The sequence below is a fragment of the Paralichthys olivaceus genome, chromosome 11, assembly GCF_024713975.1.
Source record: "Paralichthys olivaceus isolate ysfri-2021 chromosome 11, ASM2471397v2, whole genome shotgun sequence".
NCBI lineage: Eukaryota > Metazoa > Chordata > Actinopteri > Pleuronectiformes > Paralichthyidae > Paralichthys > Paralichthys olivaceus.
Genome location: NC_091103.1, coordinates 7,947,267 through 7,965,404, shown reverse-complemented (window position 1 = coordinate 7,965,404; position 18,138 = coordinate 7,947,267). Strand labels below are relative to the sequence as shown.

Sequence of the window (18,138 nt, the reverse complement as noted above, 5' to 3'; positions counted from 1 at the left end):
GTTATGAGAATGTCCCCAGCATATGACTAACGTTTAACAACATCTGGGAGTTTACAACATGATTCGATATTGGAGTTTAGATTTGGAAATTATGTTTCCTCAAACATTTGTCAAACTTTCTGGGTACCTCTTTTGAAAAAAAAAAAGGCAAGTTACTCATCCGTTGGCATGTCAGGACAGTTTGTTGAGAGCTGTAAAAGAGGAGGAGTTTGGGGATTAAGAGATTGATGGAATTCCTCTGTGAAAACACACAGTGTTAACTTATCCATCTACAGTCTTGCTTTGTCCTTTTACAGCATTTGTGATTCTGCCACATTTATACTTATATTCTGTAGATTCCTTATAAAGATGTTTCGTTACGGCTGACACTGTTTATCAGTGATTTAATATCAATCTCATGTCTTTAGGCAAAACCAAAAGTCAACTTTATTGTCAATTCGGCCATATGTACAGGACAAAGACTGGATGGAAAAGCTGTTTCTCTCTAATCCATTGCGTAAGCATATAAGAAGACAAAATATATAAGTACACAACATGACCTCAAGTGACCTGATAACACGACATAGTACACAGTGAAAAGGAACAGGGTAGATAGAGTGTGAGTATTGCAAACCAGAATAGCACAAAAAATAATTGAGAAGTGCAAAATATTTCATAGGAAGTAATGTTCATCCACAGGATAAGTAAAATAGCAGCAGATGTAGGATAGCAGCAAAAACAAGAGTTGAGACTGAGCAGGGTTATATTCTTTGGGCCTCTATCCTTACTATATTTTATTTACAGCAATATTGCATCAACTGAAATGGGAGGTCCTGGTCAGGTCAGGGCAGGCTTTTTTATTTTTTTACGACAGGGGCTCTCCTCAACACCCCCATACTTCATCCACCCTGTAATCAGCAGTTGAGAAGGACCAACGTGGCAGTGTGGGGGTGGGGGCAGGGGTGGGGACGGGGACGGGGGTGGGAACGGGGGCTGGGCTCGAGATGTTGCAACTTTGCAACTTCTGAGTAACATAAATGCAAGTGATTGATCTGACGTTCTGGATGTTTTAATTTAAAATCCAGCAAGTTGTACTACAATTAAATACTGCTTCCATTCTCTGGTGTCCCATCTAATGAGAGTGCAGAGGGGGGAGTGTCTTTAAAGAGGCTCACACACTCACACAAGTTGCAACTGCTGAAAAAACAACTTGAACGTTCCACATTATCTGATTTCTCATGCATTCAAACAACTCATATTGAAGCTCAGCTTAATCTTTTCAATGTGATGAAAGTAGAGTTGGAGATTGAGTCAGCAAAGAGTGTGAGGACCTGAAGGCTGAGCACTATTTCTGCACATCAGCAAACCACAACTGATCCACAATCAGATTTTCTCTGACTTTCTCTTTTTAGCCGCTTGTGGCAAAAGTCTCAAAGCTGAGTCCAGACCAGTGCTGAGGAATTCAACTCCAGCCAACCCCTTTCATTCCAGCCTGTGGGACGTCCCAGCTCCAACTTCCTGAGGAAAACACAGACACCCCTAATTTGAATATCCCATTCCCACTTCTAGAAAGTTCTCTCACAGGGTATAAAGAGCAGGAGACGGAACTGCAGTTACATCACATTCACAGGACACAGCCCAGAGGCGACACATAGAGTGAATCTGTGCCAGGTAAGGAAGGAAGATAATGGTCTTTTTTTTCAGGAGGGAGCAGAAGATGAATGCGCTGCTTTGTTTTTCAGGTTTAAAGTTTCAGTCCAGCATTTTTCCATTTTAACCAGTTTGAAATCTACTGCTATTTTTCTTGCTTTTGACCTGCATATTTCACAGGACTTATTTTTTAGGAAAACAACTCAATAGAGGTTAAAATCCTTTTTCTACTTATTCCAGCGTGATTATCATATTATTTAGCCTCCCGCATGTTACTGCTATTTTGGTCACTGCTATTTTGAGCATTCAAATATATTTAAGTGCATGTCCAATGAAAAAAGTTTGATTTATGGGCCCAATCTTAGTCTGGATCTGTAACGGTTCTGAAGATGGGAGGTTCATCTCTCCTATAGAAATCAGTGCTGCTCCACTGTGGCACATCTGATTGGATGAAACTCTTTTTTTCTGGGTCACACACCACAGCCAATGAAAACATTTCCTGTGTGTGAATGTGAACAAGCAGAACAGACTTGCATTATAACCTCAACTTGGACGTTTCTAATTCTGACAGATGAATAACTGGAAAATAAGACGGAGGAATCAGATGTCACAGAATGTTTCAATCAGAGCATAAATAATGTTTTACTGACTGCTCTGTGGAGATTACTACATACACCTCTTGTCTTTCAGAATGAAAATCGCAGACATCAAAACATCTCAAGGTATCCTAACATGATGCAAAAGTAATATATGTTGTAACACAAGTATTCAAGCACAGAGATGAAGACAATGTATCTCTGCAGTGGTGGATTGAAGTCAGAAATGTGTAGAGACATATCAGGGAAATTGGTTTATTACAGTCTTAAGACTATTAATCTAGTTATTCGTTATTAAACAAGGACAATGCACAACAACATTGATCTCAAAATGAGAAGAGATGATTTATGCCACATTTATCAGCTTATTTCAACAACACCTCTCTATCACACAACCAGCTATACAGAGAAATCTATGAGTACACATCATTGAAATTTCAACACAAAATCTAAATCACAGTCAGTTTAATGTTGACATGACTGGTTGCTCAAAATAAAAATGTTTACACCTCAGGAGAAAGAGTGAAAGTCTGTGCAAGTTTTAAGCCCAACTGGAAGCATATTCAAATGTTTGATGGCTGTAAATGAAAAAGGAAAGGTTCTTTGTTTTATGAGATCAGTTAGATACAGTGTGAAGTAGTGTGAAGTAGGTAAAGACTTTTTTCTGGGAAATGAGTTCTACTACAGAATCAAACACAGTGATCTCTGATCCTTTCCACAGGCTTTGGAGGAATATGCCCTAAAATCAATATCAGATGTGCAGATGTAGAAAAGTTTGCATCGATTACAATAAATGCAGGAAAATTGAGAGCCATCTTGATATAGCCTTGAGTTTTCACAGAGCTGCACTCAGAGCTACACAGTGGCTGGGCCTCTAGCTGCTGCTGACGTGGCGGGGGAACATGTCTGCCTCAAATTCGAAGCATTCCCAAGCTTGTGTGGGCAGAGCTAGCCCTGCCCTGCCTCTACCACAACTTCACATCCCAGTCTCTGTCCTCGCAACTTCATACTTCTTTCTACTCAGTAGATTTAAAAAATATATATAGTTCTGAATATTTTTTTATTTCACACACACTCCATGGAGTAATGCATGCTACTCACAACATGATTTATTTGATTTTACCAATCCAAGTTAAGTAATCTTCACTTATCTAACTCTTTTTTGCAGGCTGCTACAGCTGCATTCAGAGACAGACAGGATGTGGGTGACTAACGTTGCAGCTCTTTGTCTGCTGACCCTTGTGGCCTCTGCAGAGGACAAGAAGCTGAGCAGCCATGCTATTATGCTGGCTGACAACAGTGCCAACTTGGCTTTCAGGTCTGTAAATCTGACAATAATCATTTATAAAATGATGACTATACATGTGTAACCTAGAGTTGTCTGGATGCACTCGAAAAAGCACTGTTTTCTTTAGAAAACGCCCCAAAAATTGTTCTTGTTAATTCTTTAGCCTCTACCACAACATGGCAAAAAAGGAAGACACAGAGAACATCCTCATCTCTCCTGTGGTGGTGGCCTCCTCACTGGGGATGGTGGCTCTCGGTGGAAAGTCCTCCACTGCCTCGCAGGTCAAAACTGTCCTCAGTGCCGAAAAGCTAAAGGACGAGCATCTGCACACAGGACTGTCTGAGCTGCTCTCTGAGGTAGGTACACAGATATAAAAGTACCATAAATTGAACCTTATAATCAACATGTTATATTTTCTCTAATCTTTTGTTATTCTACTCAAGTGGCGTCAAAATAGACCCACAGTTTATATTTTCTCATATCATATGTGACTTCCTCCCAGGTGAGCAATGCCAAGACACGCAACACCACCTGGAAGATCAATAACCGCCTCTACGGCCCAAGCTCTGTCTCCTTTGCTGATGATTTTGTGAAAAGCAGCAAACAGCACTATAACTACGACCATTCAAAAATAAACTTCCGTGACAAGAGGAGCGCTTTGAACTCCATCAATGAATGGGCGGCAAAGTCAACTGATGGCAAGCTTCCCGAGGTCACCAAAGACATGGAAAACCCAGATGGAGCTATGATTGTCAACGCCATGTTCTTCAAGCGTAAGTATACATAATCTCTTTGATTCAAAGCCAAGTTTGTACAATTCTGATCATGACTGAATGAAATCCGAGCTGTAACAGAGTCTTCTTATCTTTGTCCCACAGCTCACTGGGATGAGAAGTTCCATGACAAAATGGTGGACAGTCGTGCTTTTCTGGTTACTCGCTCATTCAGCGTTGCGATTCCCATGATGCATCGTACAGGTGAGTTTCTCCATCATGGCTGGTTATTATCGTCTGGCTCAAGAAGAGTGTTAATGAAATATTTTATTTGTTTGACTGCTCTTCACACAGGTCTGTACGACTTCTACGATGACACTGAGAACCGTATCTATGCTCTGAACATGCCTCTGGGCCAGAAGCAGGCTTCCATGATCTTCATCATGCCCTACCACCTGGAGCCCCTGAATCGCCTTGAGAAACTCCTGACCAGGAACCAGGTTAACACTTGGCTCAGCAAGATGGAGAACAGAGCTGTGGCCATCTCTCTTCCCAAGATCTCTTTGGAAGTCAGCCATAATCTGCAGGTAAGTGTTGATATGATGGTTCTCACAAGCATAGATACATGAAAAAACATCACCTGAACACCATGTTTTGAGCATATCCGTTTTCTCTGTCTTCTCTAGAAACACCTGGCTGAACTCGGGCTAACCGAGGCTGTAGACAGAGCCAAGGCGGACTTGTCCAACATTTCTGGAAAGAAGGACCTCTACCTCTCCAGCGTCTTCCATGCTTCGGCCCTGGAGCTGGACGTTAAAGGAAATCCATTCGACACCAGCATCTTTGGCACCGAAAAGATGAAGAACCCTAAACTCTTCTACGTGGATCATCCCTTCATCTTTTTGGTGAAGGACAACAAGACCAACTCCATCCTTTATATCGGCAGAGTTGTCAGACCTAAAGGAGAAAAGATGCGCGATGAGCTATAATGATGACGTCATCAATCGTGTCAGGTAGCATTGTGAAATTTTTTCAGGATCCTGTGTGTGGTTGTTTAATGGCATGACTGTTACCTCATGAGCACATTCCAATAGAGAATCTGTGGATTGATTATCTGAGCATTCTGTTTTAAGACATCAAACCTTCCCAGGCGACCATTAAGTCTCAGTCTCAAGCCCCCTGGGATTGAATTAAAGAAAAACACAAAACACGCCTCAATTGAGAGTCCCATAAAGAAACAGCAGGCTGCAGCAGACAGCATGCTTATATTAAGTATGATCTCTTTTTCTTTACTACTTTATTTTTGCCAGTGTTAGTTCAGCAATGATTCACATACGTTTTATTGCATTATCTTTAATGTTTGAAGAAAAAAAGAAAATCTTTAGACAAGCTTTTTTATTTGTTATTTTACATTTTTATTTTATTTTACTTGTGCTTTATTTGGTCTCACTCCCCCCTTTTATTTTGCCTTGTCTGCACTGCACAGAATCTTTCCCCTGCACAAACTGAGCTTGCACTGGAATATGTGGCAAACGTTTGATGCTTAATTGATGTTCACCTGCCAGCCATACTGTGCCATTTTGTTGCTATAAAGATATTTTCCACAAAGAAGCTTTCGGGATTGTGTGATTATGAAATAATATGTTCATTTTTCAATAAAAATTTACAAAAGGAACCTACTGTGTGCTTGTCATATTTTCTTTTTTCACAAAGCATATCTGCATGCTATGAAAAGGCAGCTCATACAGTCTCCTGCAGTGGTGAACAGAGGAATGTGAGTATGCTAGGGTTAACATATCAAAAGAAAAGGGATAACAGTCCTTCCAGTTGGCTGGAGGTCAGGCAATCCTCCCAGGTCTGAAATGCAGCGATATGACAGTGGCTGCCCTTTACTCATATTCCTAATCTGCCATGACTACATCCAGATGACTTTATGGTTCATTTCTCTTCCAACCTCTAGCCTAAATAATATGTGAGTGGGATCTTTGATCTAACCAGAGAGAGAGCAGAATCTGCTGTGACAAAGTTAGGGTGCATGGTTCTCATGGTGAATGGGTAACTGCTGTCTCCAGCAGTTCCAGCATAGGAAAACCATAATTATATTCCAACACACTTATTTTTATTTTCACTATCACAGAAATATGTCAAAGCCTGATGAACAATACTGAATGATTTTCATTTTCAAAATGATGCAAACCCCTTTTTAACTGAGGGAGGAGGGAGTTCTGTTTGAGTGCTGTAGCACCACCCTCACGGATGTAAAGAGTAAAATTACAATGTAGGGATCCGGATGATGTGTAAAACATAATATGAACATTGTATAGAAGAGGTAAAGAAATATGGCTAATGAAATTAGTTATAATAACAATTCAAGAAATTAATAGAACATTAAAGGAACAGTTCAGATTTTGAGTCCCATCCCAGTCCTGTTTAATGTATAATGTATCATTTCATCTGTGTTTCTCATTCATTACATGGTGGCTGCTATAGTCTTATTTGCCCCACCACAGTAGTCCAATAAATAATAACCACAGTTTCACAATAAACCACTTTTTTACACTCTTATAATCAGTAGTGAATTTTGTTATTGACTAATTTTATACAAATTTTTCATCACAATCACCTTCTTAGAATTAAAAGAAGTGACAAGAAAAAACACCTTCAAATTTTATGAAGCTGACTGTTTATTAAGGCATGGCTTCCTGTGTTTATCACAGTAGAAAATGGTATTTTTTAACTCAGGGGTGAATTTTGGTCATCTGGAACATTTGTTATTCTCCAACTCGTTCGAATATTTGTTTTATACATTAGAATAACATATTGCACTATTGCCTAATCCACAAGATGTTATCTAATCGGAAGAAAATATCAAATATAAATTAAATCTGGGGTTTCCAGCGGTCCGATGACAGCAACTGACAACAGTTTTCTCAGCTTCCAAATCTTTTGCGATATTGACACATGCACATCCTTTGTGTTGGGTCTTGGTCAGGTGGTTCTGGAGGAACCTATCGACGCCTCAGCCTTGGATGGTCGTCTCCTCTTCCGGGTTACACATCGCTCTACTCCCCTTCAAATGACCATTTCAGGTAATCACACTGAGACTCTTTCTTTTCACCTGATCAATGCTCCACAACAACCTGTCATTTTGGGATTTCCTTGGTTTAGGAGACATAATCCACACATTGACTGGTCTTCGGGAACTATATTGCAGTGGAGTACTCATTGTCACGCTATCTGTTTGAAGTCTGCCCTGTCACCTGCCTCTGGTTTGACTGTTCCCTCTGAGTTTCCAGACCTGTTAAAAGTTCCTAAGGATTATCTGGATCTTAAGGAGGTTTTTAACAAGGCCCGGGCCACCTCTTTGCCTCCACATCGCCCTTACGATTGTGCCATTAACCTCCTTCCAGGTACATCTCCCCCTAGAGGAGGGTGTTCTGGCCTGCCTGTTCCTGACCTGACTGCTGTCCCGCTTGGATTTTGGATTCCCTTCTTGCCTGCCCCTTCGGATTTGTTTGCTGTACGGACTGATATCCTGGTTTTGACCTCTGCCTGTCTTTTCTCTGCCTGTCGGTCAATAAACCACGTTGCCCACACTAAGACTGTCTGTTGGCGTGCTTTTGGGTTCTCCCTTGCCTTGTGTGCGTGACAATCCGTTTGTTTTAGGGAGTTAGGTTTAGTCAATGTCTTTTGGTTTATTTGTCAGTCCGAGGTTCAGAGAACTGCATGCTCCATCTTGTGTGGGTTTCCCAGATGATGTTTGTTCTGGATGAGGTTTAAAAGTCCACTTCCTGACGGCTGGAGATTTCTTTGGGTCCTTGACATACTCACATCTGTAGGCAGGTAGTCCTTTGTGCAGGTTATTTATAGTTTGCTTGAATGTATAGTTTTGTTTGGCTTTAGTGAGTAATTTCAGAGACTCCTCATGTTTCTGTGGTTTCTGCTTTTCCTGGAACACCAGCGGTGCCTCGGTTGCCACTGGTAACAATGATCTCTCCTCTTCAACAGCAGGATCCTCAACATGACTCTCTGCTGACAGGACATTTGAAGAATCCTCTGTCTCAGTATCCAAAGACTCCTGCACTGGGTCACAACAATACTGAAATGATAAACAGGCTTTGTTAGTATGAAGCAGAATCTTAGAGACATCTTAGAGCCTATTAGACAACAGAAGAAACACATAAATGATAGATCTGAAAAGTCTTCAGAGCAAAAGAAATATGCTTTAGAATTATTATATTCTGCAATACATTGAGAAAAAATTGAAAATACACGGGACAATATTTCAATGGCATACCAGGTTTACAGGGCTCTCCTGCTTTTCCTCGTCTTCCTGCTCATCCAGCTGCTCCTCCAGCTGCTCATCTTCCTGGTCCTCCAGATGCTCCTCCAGCTGCTCATCTTCCTGGTCCTCCTCCAGCTGCTCATCCAGCTGCACAATCTCATAAGTATCAGACTGTACAGGACTTGAAGCCTCAGTGGATCCATCAGTTTGAATGTCCTTGCTTTCGCTGGCTGTGAATCAGATTTGTGTTTCAGACAATATCTTGTTATGTTTTAATTTGTATCTCTATGATCTATGATATTTCTTGTATCTTACCTATCTGGGCTGTTTGTAGTTCACTTGCTTCATCCTGTAAAAGGAAAAGCAGAAACTGCATTAAATATATAATCTGATATCCAACATGAGCAAAGGTGTGACAGTTCATTCGAATCCTTAAAATTATTTTATTATATTTGAGAATATCTTTCCGAAAATGCTTCTATAAAACAACAATCTTTAAGTTTTCTCTGTATCACTGGTGACCACTAAGCACTAAGTGAAAAATATTAAACATCTAACTCTCCCATAAATGCTTAGTTTGACCCGTTAATTGGATATGACATGAATATACTGAAAGCCAATCACGGCATCTTAGAGATTTCAAGCTTGCCCTATGATATCTTAGCAAGAACTAGAAAGAATGTCTTTTCAACTTACCTGCATGTCCTGGGTGAGGTTTTGAGGCTTTGGGCATGTACATTTCATCGTTATGTTGAACTTCCATTTCCCTTTGGCTAACTGGTGATTGAACCAGATTTGGCTCAACTGAATATGCCTCTCCAATTCCTTGAACACAGGAAGACAGGGGTTATAATAATAATAACATATTTGGGCTTTGGATACTGCTTTGAGCTCTGGTGGCTGAGATGCTATATTTCCACACACCCATAACCACCCCTCTCATCCTCTTTGTACCTTTATCCTCGTGTCCTTCTGCTCCAACTTGGCCAAGACCTGGGCCATCATGCAGATAAGCGGCTCTTTTTTCAGTAGGTTGTGATCCTGGCTGAGGCGCTTCAGGTGCTGAAGAGAGTCGTTTGCGTTCAGCAACTTATCCTCTACGGCGTTTAGCTTGGCTGTCGTGTTGTTCGAGCAGGCACGGGTTTGACGGCTCAAAGTCTGCAGGCCGTAGAGCTTGTTTACGTATTTGGTGAGGGTCTGGGAATAGGGGAATGCTATCAAGTTAACAACACAGAACTGGAGAATTGGTGAAAGATACTGAATGCATGAGGCAGATAAAAGTTTTCCCATTTTTAAGGATGGAAACCACCATCCCCTGTATTGTTTGTCTCTGACAGTTCTGTGCACACAAAGACTGGTAATGATTCTGATTTAAATTAGCATGAGAGACAACAGAGGGACATAAACAGCAAAAACAGACCTTAAAAATTCGGTTGTCTGGACTGGGGAACTGCTGCAGTATCACTTTGTTTTGACTGACTAGAGTCTTCAGCAGTCTGTTGTCATTTTTAAGCTCTCTCAGCTGCTGCAATTCATCCAACCCCCGGTTTTTCAGCTCGCGGATGCGGAGCACTTCTTCAGAGTGGGTCTTTTGGTTTGAAACCTGCCGGGGCTTGTTCCGAAGCACCTTCAGGCCTTGGTTTTGAAAAGTTCTCCTGGTTTTTGTATCTGAGGTGAGAGGGGCAAGTGCATTTACATTGAATTAATATCAATGTATTTACATTATGAAAAACAAGACAATTCGGACCTCACACATATTAAATAATTTTGAATAGAATACCTTTCCCCTTCCCAGATAGTTTCGATCTTTGAAAAGTCCTGAGGTTCTGCCTTTTCACATCCATGGCTTTATTGTGCTTTTCCATCAAAAATAAAATAGGAAGACCTAAGACAGTACCGTACAGAAAGTGAAAGGAGTTTTAGGACCATAATTTCTGTTGTTATAATATAAAAACAATAAATAACTTAAATGAGCCTGCTGTCAATCAAACTAATTTCATAAATGGATTGTATATTTCAATATAAATTAATATATAGATTACACGTATATTTATATTGACATTATTCTGTTTACCAATAGGAATTCTAAAATAATTCTGTATGTATTAATGTTCCTGCTAAATGTTATAAAGGCTGACTGGATTTGTCAATCATTAATTGTCACCATGTTAGCTATTCTCAGATTATATACCCAAAATTCACAACTTGCATGATAAAGTTCTGCTTCTTTGTTCCATGTAATGGGTGTTGAAAATGATTACTTACCAACTGGGAGTGTAAATGCTAATAATAAAAACTGTTGATAATAGAAAGATAACAAACTTTTTCTTGGGCTTGTATTCCTGTACCTGTGTCATAAGAGGCGGTGCACTTTGACATATAGACCTAAAATGGGATATTATTCCTTTGATCCTTTGATTCTTTGATCTGCTGAGAATCTGAATGATATCTACAGATCTTAAACAGCCACAGTTCCTATGATATGTTGCTATCATAAGCTTATGATATCAACCTTCAAAGGCATGTTACATATAGGGCACATTGTTTACTATTTGTATCTATTTGTTTAAATCTTCGTTGTTCGATTTATAGGTGGGTGGCAAACATAGACTGTATATAAAGAGGGACGTAGTGTCCGTGACGTCACCCGTTGGTTTCTGAAGAGCAAAAATGAGGCTCGTAGTGGGCGTTTCACCCAGCGCCATCTTGCCGGGGCCCGACTCCTCCTAGTTCCGTGCTAACCCATAAATGGGCAAAAAGGAGGCGCGCGAGTGGACGCTAGGCGGGCCGAGTGAAGACTGACAACTGAGCCACGCCCACAGAGCTTATCGTTACCTGGTTAGCTCAGGCTAAGGAGCTAGGCTAAATGCTACCCGCGACTGCTAACCGGCTAGCGCTGCGGTGTTGTTGCTCCAGGATGGTCGCGGTCGTAACATCGAACCGAACAGAGGTAAGTTACCCAGAAACTTTACAACAACAAAACCTATTGATTTATTTATTAATATAATCATACTACATATACTTACATACCACAAGTGGTTTTTAATGTTATTGTGGTAATTCATCGTTTATTTAACACGTCTGAAGCAAGTTAACTAGCTTTAGTAAAGAGTTGTGTTTTGTCATTTGATTGTAATTTTAATAAGTTAATATTAATAAGCTGCATGTGATACAGACTTACAGAATTACTATTACAACCTCTTTTTTTTTAGCCTGTTATGGAATTCACAGTGAATTAGACCCAGTGCAGATGTGTAATTATATAACAGTTTAGATGTGATTATAATCTCCACACACCACCATAAAACATCCTTTAACATAACTTTTTCATTTCATGAAGCACTGCAACACCTGATGTCCTCAGAATCCACTGTGGCAGCAGCAACATGGTGGAGATCGGCAGCTTCAGGCTGGTCAACATGATAATAATATTGAGTCAATTTCTATATCCATTATGGTTGTTAAAATTAACACTATCACAACAATGTTCATCTTTTACTTTCTGATTTGATAAACCTTAGATAAAAATTGTTGTCTTTTCTTTTTTGCCATAAGAGACAGAACACGGTCAGCACAGCTGTGTCCCTCAGGTTCGTCTGTCCCTAATAAAATGACAGGAAGCATAAAAGTATGGCATTATTGCAGAGATACGTGTTACTTTCAAACAAAGTCTGTATCCTTTTATTCTGTGGATATTCAAATATGTATCTGAATATGGTTTGGGATTAAACAGTCTACTACAATGAATGTGCAGTATGGAGTTCTTTCACATTAAAAGTATTGCATATATAATGTAATGCATCATGTGCAATAATTTGCTTTAATTGTTAGTAAGTTTTCAAAAGAGGTCTATACCTGGTAGGTAAACTGTTCATTCATAAATAAAGTTCAGCTCAACAAGTTTCACACTGCAGCAGCTGCACTAACGTTATTTCTGAACCAATAATCTAATAAAACATTATTACTGAAGTTACTCACAGTAACGTAGTCAAGCCAAATAGGTTGGCGAGCTGAACAACTTTACATAACGTTAGATATCTAACTTGATGATATTCACTAAACACACAGTCGCCTTCAGTTTAAAAGATTTATCACCATGAACTCTAACGCTCCTCTCTCCGCTGTGTGAACGCTTCATGTCGGGTTAATAACTCCCATCCCTCCCGTTAGCATCGCCGTTACTGCTGGTATCTTGCCTGGAGGTTAGCGGAGCTAAGCTAACCAGCCAGGTACAAACACAATGATACCTGCTCATCACTACTGACACGTAAATCAAAGACATTACTTTACTCACCACAGACACTGCAGCACAGACGTCTTCCACTTCTCCGTCAGGACATCAGCCGAACAACGAGACGATGATATTGACATGTGAGTGAAAACTCCTCCACAGACTCCGCTCGTGCTCGGTGACGGGGATTAGCCAAATCATAATATACATTATCTCAAGGCACTTTCTATAGAAGGTCAAGAAAAATTAATATAGAGAAACCAAAATGTTCCCACAATGAGCAAGCACTTTGACGACTGTGGAGAGGAGAAACTCCTTCATTAACAGGGAGAAACCCTTTAGCAGAACCAGGCTCAATGTGGGCGTCATCTGCCTCGACCAGTTGAGGTGAGCAAAGAAAAAGGGGGGGAAAGAGAGAGGGGAGAAAGAGAGGGGAGAGAGACCGGGAACACTTGAGTGTTGACCCTCCATGTCAGCCCTGCGACAGACTGGCGACCTCCACTGGGTCCATCCCTCATATAATACTTAATTACTGAAATATTGTAATTAATAAAAGCAATAATGGTAAAAGTTGTTGTCCTGAGGTCCTGGGGTCAGAGATATCTGAAATGAGAGAGAAAAAGAGAGAGAGATTATGGGAGTACAAAGTGAAATAGGCATAAAAAAGTCATAGTATAGTAAGGCCAAAAAAAAAGTAAGAGTATATTAAGGCCCAAAAAAGTTAGAGTATAGTAAGGCCAAAAAAGTTAGAGTATAATATCATTTGAGGTAAAGTTCATATTTAATAATCTTTTCAATTTACTGACTGTCTTGGATGTGTAACGGGTATGGTTTTGGAACCCAAATGCAGCACAACAAGCATGGACAGTTGGTAACAGTCTTTATTGTCGGCTCTTAGCAGATCAGGTGGCAGGCAATACAGACAGCAACAGGCCGACGACTTGGTCAGACAGCAACAGGCAGAAGACTTGGTCAGATAGCAACAGGCAGAAGACTTGGTCAGGGACGGAAGGCAGAGGTGATTACCCGGTTTCGGACGAGGCAGGATAGTCAGGATCAGGCAGGGTCGGCAACGAAGAATCAGTCCGGGGATAACTGCTGGAAAGTCTTGCATGAAGGCGTAGAACAATCTGGCACTGACTGAGAGTGGAGCTGGTGAATATATACTGGGCTTGATTGCAGGTGATGAGGAGCAGCTGTGTTGGATTGTGAGAGGGTGTGGCTTGGCTGGCAGATGAGGAGTCCATGGAAAAGTACTGAGAGGTGGAAGGATGGGAGACTGACTGAGAAGTGGGAGGATGGGTGACTGAGTGTGACAGGATGAGCTGCAGTCATGGCATTTAACTTCTGTTTAGACTGGCTAACTGGCGATTGTACCAGGCCTGGCGCAACTGAATATGCCTCTCCAATTGCCAGAACACAGGAAAAAAATAACAAAAATTAAATCATAAAAATGCACATTACCAATGAAAACCTCAGGGGTTATAATCAACATATTTGGGCTCTAACTACAGATGCTGGTTTGAGTTCTGGTGGCTGAGACACTGGACTCATAACCCTCATGACCACCCCACTCATTCTCTTTGTACCTCTATCTTCTTGTCCTTCTGCTCCAGATCGACAGTAACCTTGGCCAACTTGCGGGTGAGCTGCTCACGCTCCTCTAGGTCGTGATCCTTGCTGACTTGCTTCATTTCCTTGAGAGTGTTATCTATTTCCACCAACTTAGCCTCCATGGGCTTGAGCTTAGCTGCATTGCGGTTACGGCAGGCACTGGCGTTATGGATCAAAGTCTGCAGGGCGTGGACCTCGCTTTTGCATTTGGTGATGGTCTGGGAATAGGAATGGCATAAAAATTTATAACACAGAACTGGATTTTTTTTTTACTTGGGTAATACATGGGAGCAGATTTTGAATGCATGGGGCAGATAAAAGCATTCTAATTTTTAAGGATTGGAAATCACCAACACCTGTATTGTTTGTCACTGACAGTACCGTGCACATAACAATTGATAATGATTCAAATCTCAACGAGCATGAGAGACACCAGAGGAACATAATCAACAACGACCTACCTCTGCATAATTGGTTTCTACCTCTAAAATACGCTGCAGTAACACAGTTTCTCAATTGTGGCGAGTCTGCAGCTGTCTGTTCTCCTTCCGGAACTCAATCTGCTGCTGCTTTAAATTCGCCTCCCACTTTAGCAGCTTGTTGATGCGAAGCTGGTTTTTAGACCGAGTCTCTGTGTTTGAAACCTGCTGGGGCTTGTTCCGAGGCAACATCTGGACTCCGCTGTGAGCGGTTCCTTGGGTTTTTGTACCTGAGGTGAAAATGGCGAGTGTATTTACATTAAATTAAAATCAATATTTACATTACAAAAAACAACAATTCCAACCTCACACGTTAAAACCATATTGAATACAAAACCTTTGTCCTTTCCAGATAGTTTTGGTCCTTTCTGCTTTTCCAATGGCTTGGAGCTTGCAGCATCAATGCCACAATGACTCTTGAGAGCAGATGCAGGCTTCTTAAGTTCCTGCTCTTTCCCATCCATGGTTTCGTAGTGCTGTTTAATTCAAAATAAATACAGGGAAACATAAGCCTTAACATTACCAAAGGTAAAAAGAGGGTTAGGACCGTATTTACAGATAGTTTTGGTCCTTTCTGCTTTTCCAATGGCTTGGAGCTTGCAGCATCAATGCCACAATGACTCTTGAGAGCAGATGCAGGCTTCTTAAGTTCCTGCTCTTTCCCATCCATGGTTTCGTAGTGCTGTTTAATTCAAAATAAATACAGGGAAACATAAGCCTTAACCTTACCAAAGGTAAAAAGAGGGTTAGGACCGTATTTACAGATAGTTTTGGTCCTTTCTGCTTTTCCAATGGGTTGGAGCTTGCAGCATCAATGCCACAATGACTCTTGAGAGCAGATGCAGGCTTCTTAAGTTCCTGCTCTTTCCCATCCATGGTTTCGTAGTGCTGTTTAATTCAAAATAAATACAGGGAAACATAAGCCTTAACCTTACCAAAGGTAAAAGGAGGTTTAGGACCGTATTTACTGTTATAATATAAAAACAATACATAACTAAAATAAGTCTTCTGTTCAATTTTATGGATTGTATATTTAAATATAAATTAATATATAAATTACATTACAATATATTCATATTTAAATGTTGCTCTTTTGATTGTTGAGGGCTTTAAAAGTGAGGAGCAGGATCTTGAATTCTATTCTAAATTTTACCGGGAGCCAATGTAAGGAAGCTAAGACAGGAGTGATATGATCTCTCCTTCTAGTTCCTGTCAGCACTCGTGCTGCAGCATTTTGGACCAACTGGAGACTTTTAACAGTCTTCATGGAGCATCCTGCTAATAGACAGTTGCAGTAATCTAATCTAGAGGTTACAAACGCGTGGACTAGTTTTTCAGCATCCTGCTTAGACAGGATGTTTCTAATTTTGTTAATATTGCGCAGATGGAAGAAAGCCGTCCTAGACACTAGTTTAATATGGGGGTCAAATGACATGTCTTGGTCGAACAACACTCCAAGGTTCCTCACAGTGGAGCTGGAAGCCAGACTGACACCATCCAAAGTGACTATCTGGTCAGACAGTGTTTCTCTGAGATGTTTAGGGCTAATTACAACAACCTCAGTTTTGTCTGAGTTTAAAAGTAGAAAATTTTGGGTCATCCAGGCCTTGATATCTTTGAGACATTCCTGAAGTTGAACTAGGCGATTAGATTCATCATGCTTCATGGAAATATACAATTGGTTGTCGTCTGCATAGCAGTGGAATTGTATGTGGTGCTGTCTGATAATGTTGCCTAAGGGGAGCATATATAAGGTGAAGAGTATTGGTCCAAGGACAGAACCTTGTGGAACTCCATGATTAACTTGCATGTGCATGGAGGAGTCATTGTTAACATTAACAAATTGGAATCTATCTGATAAATATGATTTAAACCAGTGTAGTGCTGTTCCTTTAATTCCTATATGTTGTTCTAATCTCTGTAGCAGAATCTTATGATCTATTGTGTCAAAGGCTGCACTAAGGTCCAACAAGACGAGGACAGAGACAAGTCCATCATCTGATGCCATAAGAAGGTCATTAGTGACTTTCAATAGTGCTGTTTCTGTGCTTTGATAGGTTCTAAATCCTGACTGAAATTTTTCCAATAAACCGTTACTATCTAAGTAACCACACAGCTGGTTAGCAACGGCTTTTTCTAGGATTTTGGAAATGAAGGGCAGGTTGGATATGGGTCTATAGTTAGCTAAAACCTCTGGATTTTTAAGCAGAGGTTTAATAACGGCTACCTTAAAAGCCTGTGGTACGTAGCCGGTTAGCAAAGACATATTAATCTGATTTAAAATGGAACTGTCAATTAGGGGGAGGACTTCTTTAAAAAGTCTAGTTGGAACAGAGTCCAGCTGACAAGTAGTTGGTTTAGATGATGAAACTAACAAGGTCAGTTCAGGAAGATCAATAGAGTAAAATTTGTTTAGACATAAATCTGGTGCTATGGTTTCAGGACCAGACAATGTATCAGTGTTATTCACTGGGAGGAGGTGGTGGATTTTATCCCTGATGGTTGTAATTTTATTAGCGAAGAAGCTCATGAAGTCATTGCTTCTCAGATCTAGAGGAATAGATGGGTCAGTAGAGGTGTGACTTTCTGTCAGCCTGGCTACAGTGCTGAAGAGGAACCTGGGGTTGTTCCTATTTTCTTCTATTAGTAATGAATAATAAGAGGTTTGGGCATTTCTAAGTGCTTTTTTGTAATTTATAAGGCTATTCTTCCAGGCAAGGTGGAAGACTTGGCGATTGGTGGAACGCCACTTCCTTTCTAGCTTCCGCGATGTCTGTTTTAGAACGCGCGTTTGGGAATTACACCACGGAGCTAATCTCCTCTGACTTACTTTCTTCTTTTTTAATGGGGCGACAGCTTCAAGTGCTGCTTTTAGTGAGGCTGCAGTACTATTCACAAAGTTATCAACTAGTGTGGGAGAAAGGTTTTGATAATCTTCTTGTATTGTACTGACACATGGCTGAGAGGGAAGTGAGGAGGGGAGCAGTTCTTTAAATTTGTGAACAGTTTTGTCAGATAAACATCGACTGTAATAGACTTTCAGTCCAGAATTGACGTAATTAACAATTCTGAATTCAAATGTAAGTAAAAAATGGTCAGACAGAAGCGGGTTCTGTTGGAATATTGTTATATGTTCTATGTCAATGCCATATGTCAGGACAAGATCAAGAGTGTGATTCAGGCAGTGGGTCGGTTGATTCACATGTTGAGTGAAACCAATCGAGTCTATTATTGATTTAAATGCTGAACTAAGGCTGTCATTGGCAACATCTACATGAATATTGAAATCACCGGCTATAATGA

General features: G+C 40.6%; 2 protein-coding genes and 1 long non-coding RNA gene across 7 annotated transcripts; 2 read left to right on the top strand and 1 right to left on the bottom strand.

The window, feature by feature from the left end:
• Positions 1–1,492: 1,492 nt before the first annotated feature.
• serpinh1b (serpin peptidase inhibitor, clade H (heat shock protein 47), member 1b) lies at positions 1,493–5,901 on the top strand. 2 transcript variants are annotated; one of them, XM_020095324.2, is made up of 8 exons: positions 1,530–1,650; positions 2,320–2,351; positions 3,394–3,543; positions 3,677–3,869; positions 4,016–4,286; positions 4,392–4,490; positions 4,581–4,813; positions 4,913–5,901. In XM_020095324.2, exons 3-8 carry the CDS (start codon positions 3,425–3,427, stop codon positions 5,213–5,215), a joined length of 1,218 nt encoding a protein of 405 aa, XP_019950883.2. In that variant the 5' UTR covers positions 1,530–1,650; positions 2,320–2,351; positions 3,394–3,424; the 3' UTR covers positions 5,216–5,901. The 2 variants fall into 2 exon arrangements, with proteins under 2 accessions (XP_019950884.2, XP_019950883.2); XM_020095325.2 differs by lacking the exon at positions 2,320–2,351 and having other exon boundaries at positions 1,493–1,650.
• A 985-nt stretch (positions 5,902–6,886) lies between these two features.
• Positions 6,887–10,905, bottom strand: LOC109634490 (lebercilin-like protein). Of its 4 annotated transcripts, none has more exons than XM_069534456.1 (8): positions 10,860–10,905; positions 10,292–10,396; positions 9,932–10,179; positions 9,466–9,708; positions 9,208–9,336; positions 8,827–8,860; positions 8,524–8,741; positions 6,887–8,325 (listed from the first exon to the last, which is right to left on the bottom strand). In XM_069534456.1, exons 1-8 carry the CDS (start codon positions 10,888–10,890, stop codon positions 7,903–7,905), a joined length of 1,431 nt encoding a protein of 476 aa, XP_069390557.1. In that variant the 5' UTR covers positions 10,891–10,905; the 3' UTR covers positions 6,887–7,902. The 4 variants fall into 4 exon arrangements, with proteins under 4 accessions (XP_069390557.1, XP_069390559.1, XP_069390558.1 ...); XM_069534458.1 differs by having other exon boundaries at positions 10,777–10,899; XM_069534457.1 differs by lacking the exon at positions 10,860–10,905 and adding an exon at positions 10,721–10,752.
• Positions 10,906–10,919: 14 nt separating this feature from the next.
• On the top strand, positions 10,920–12,039 carry LOC138412030 (uncharacterized). The gene is made up of 2 exons (XR_011244550.1): positions 10,920–11,461; positions 11,852–12,039. It is a non-coding gene; the product is annotated as an uncharacterized lncRNA (long non-coding RNA).
• Positions 12,040–18,138: the final 6,099 nt, after the last annotated feature.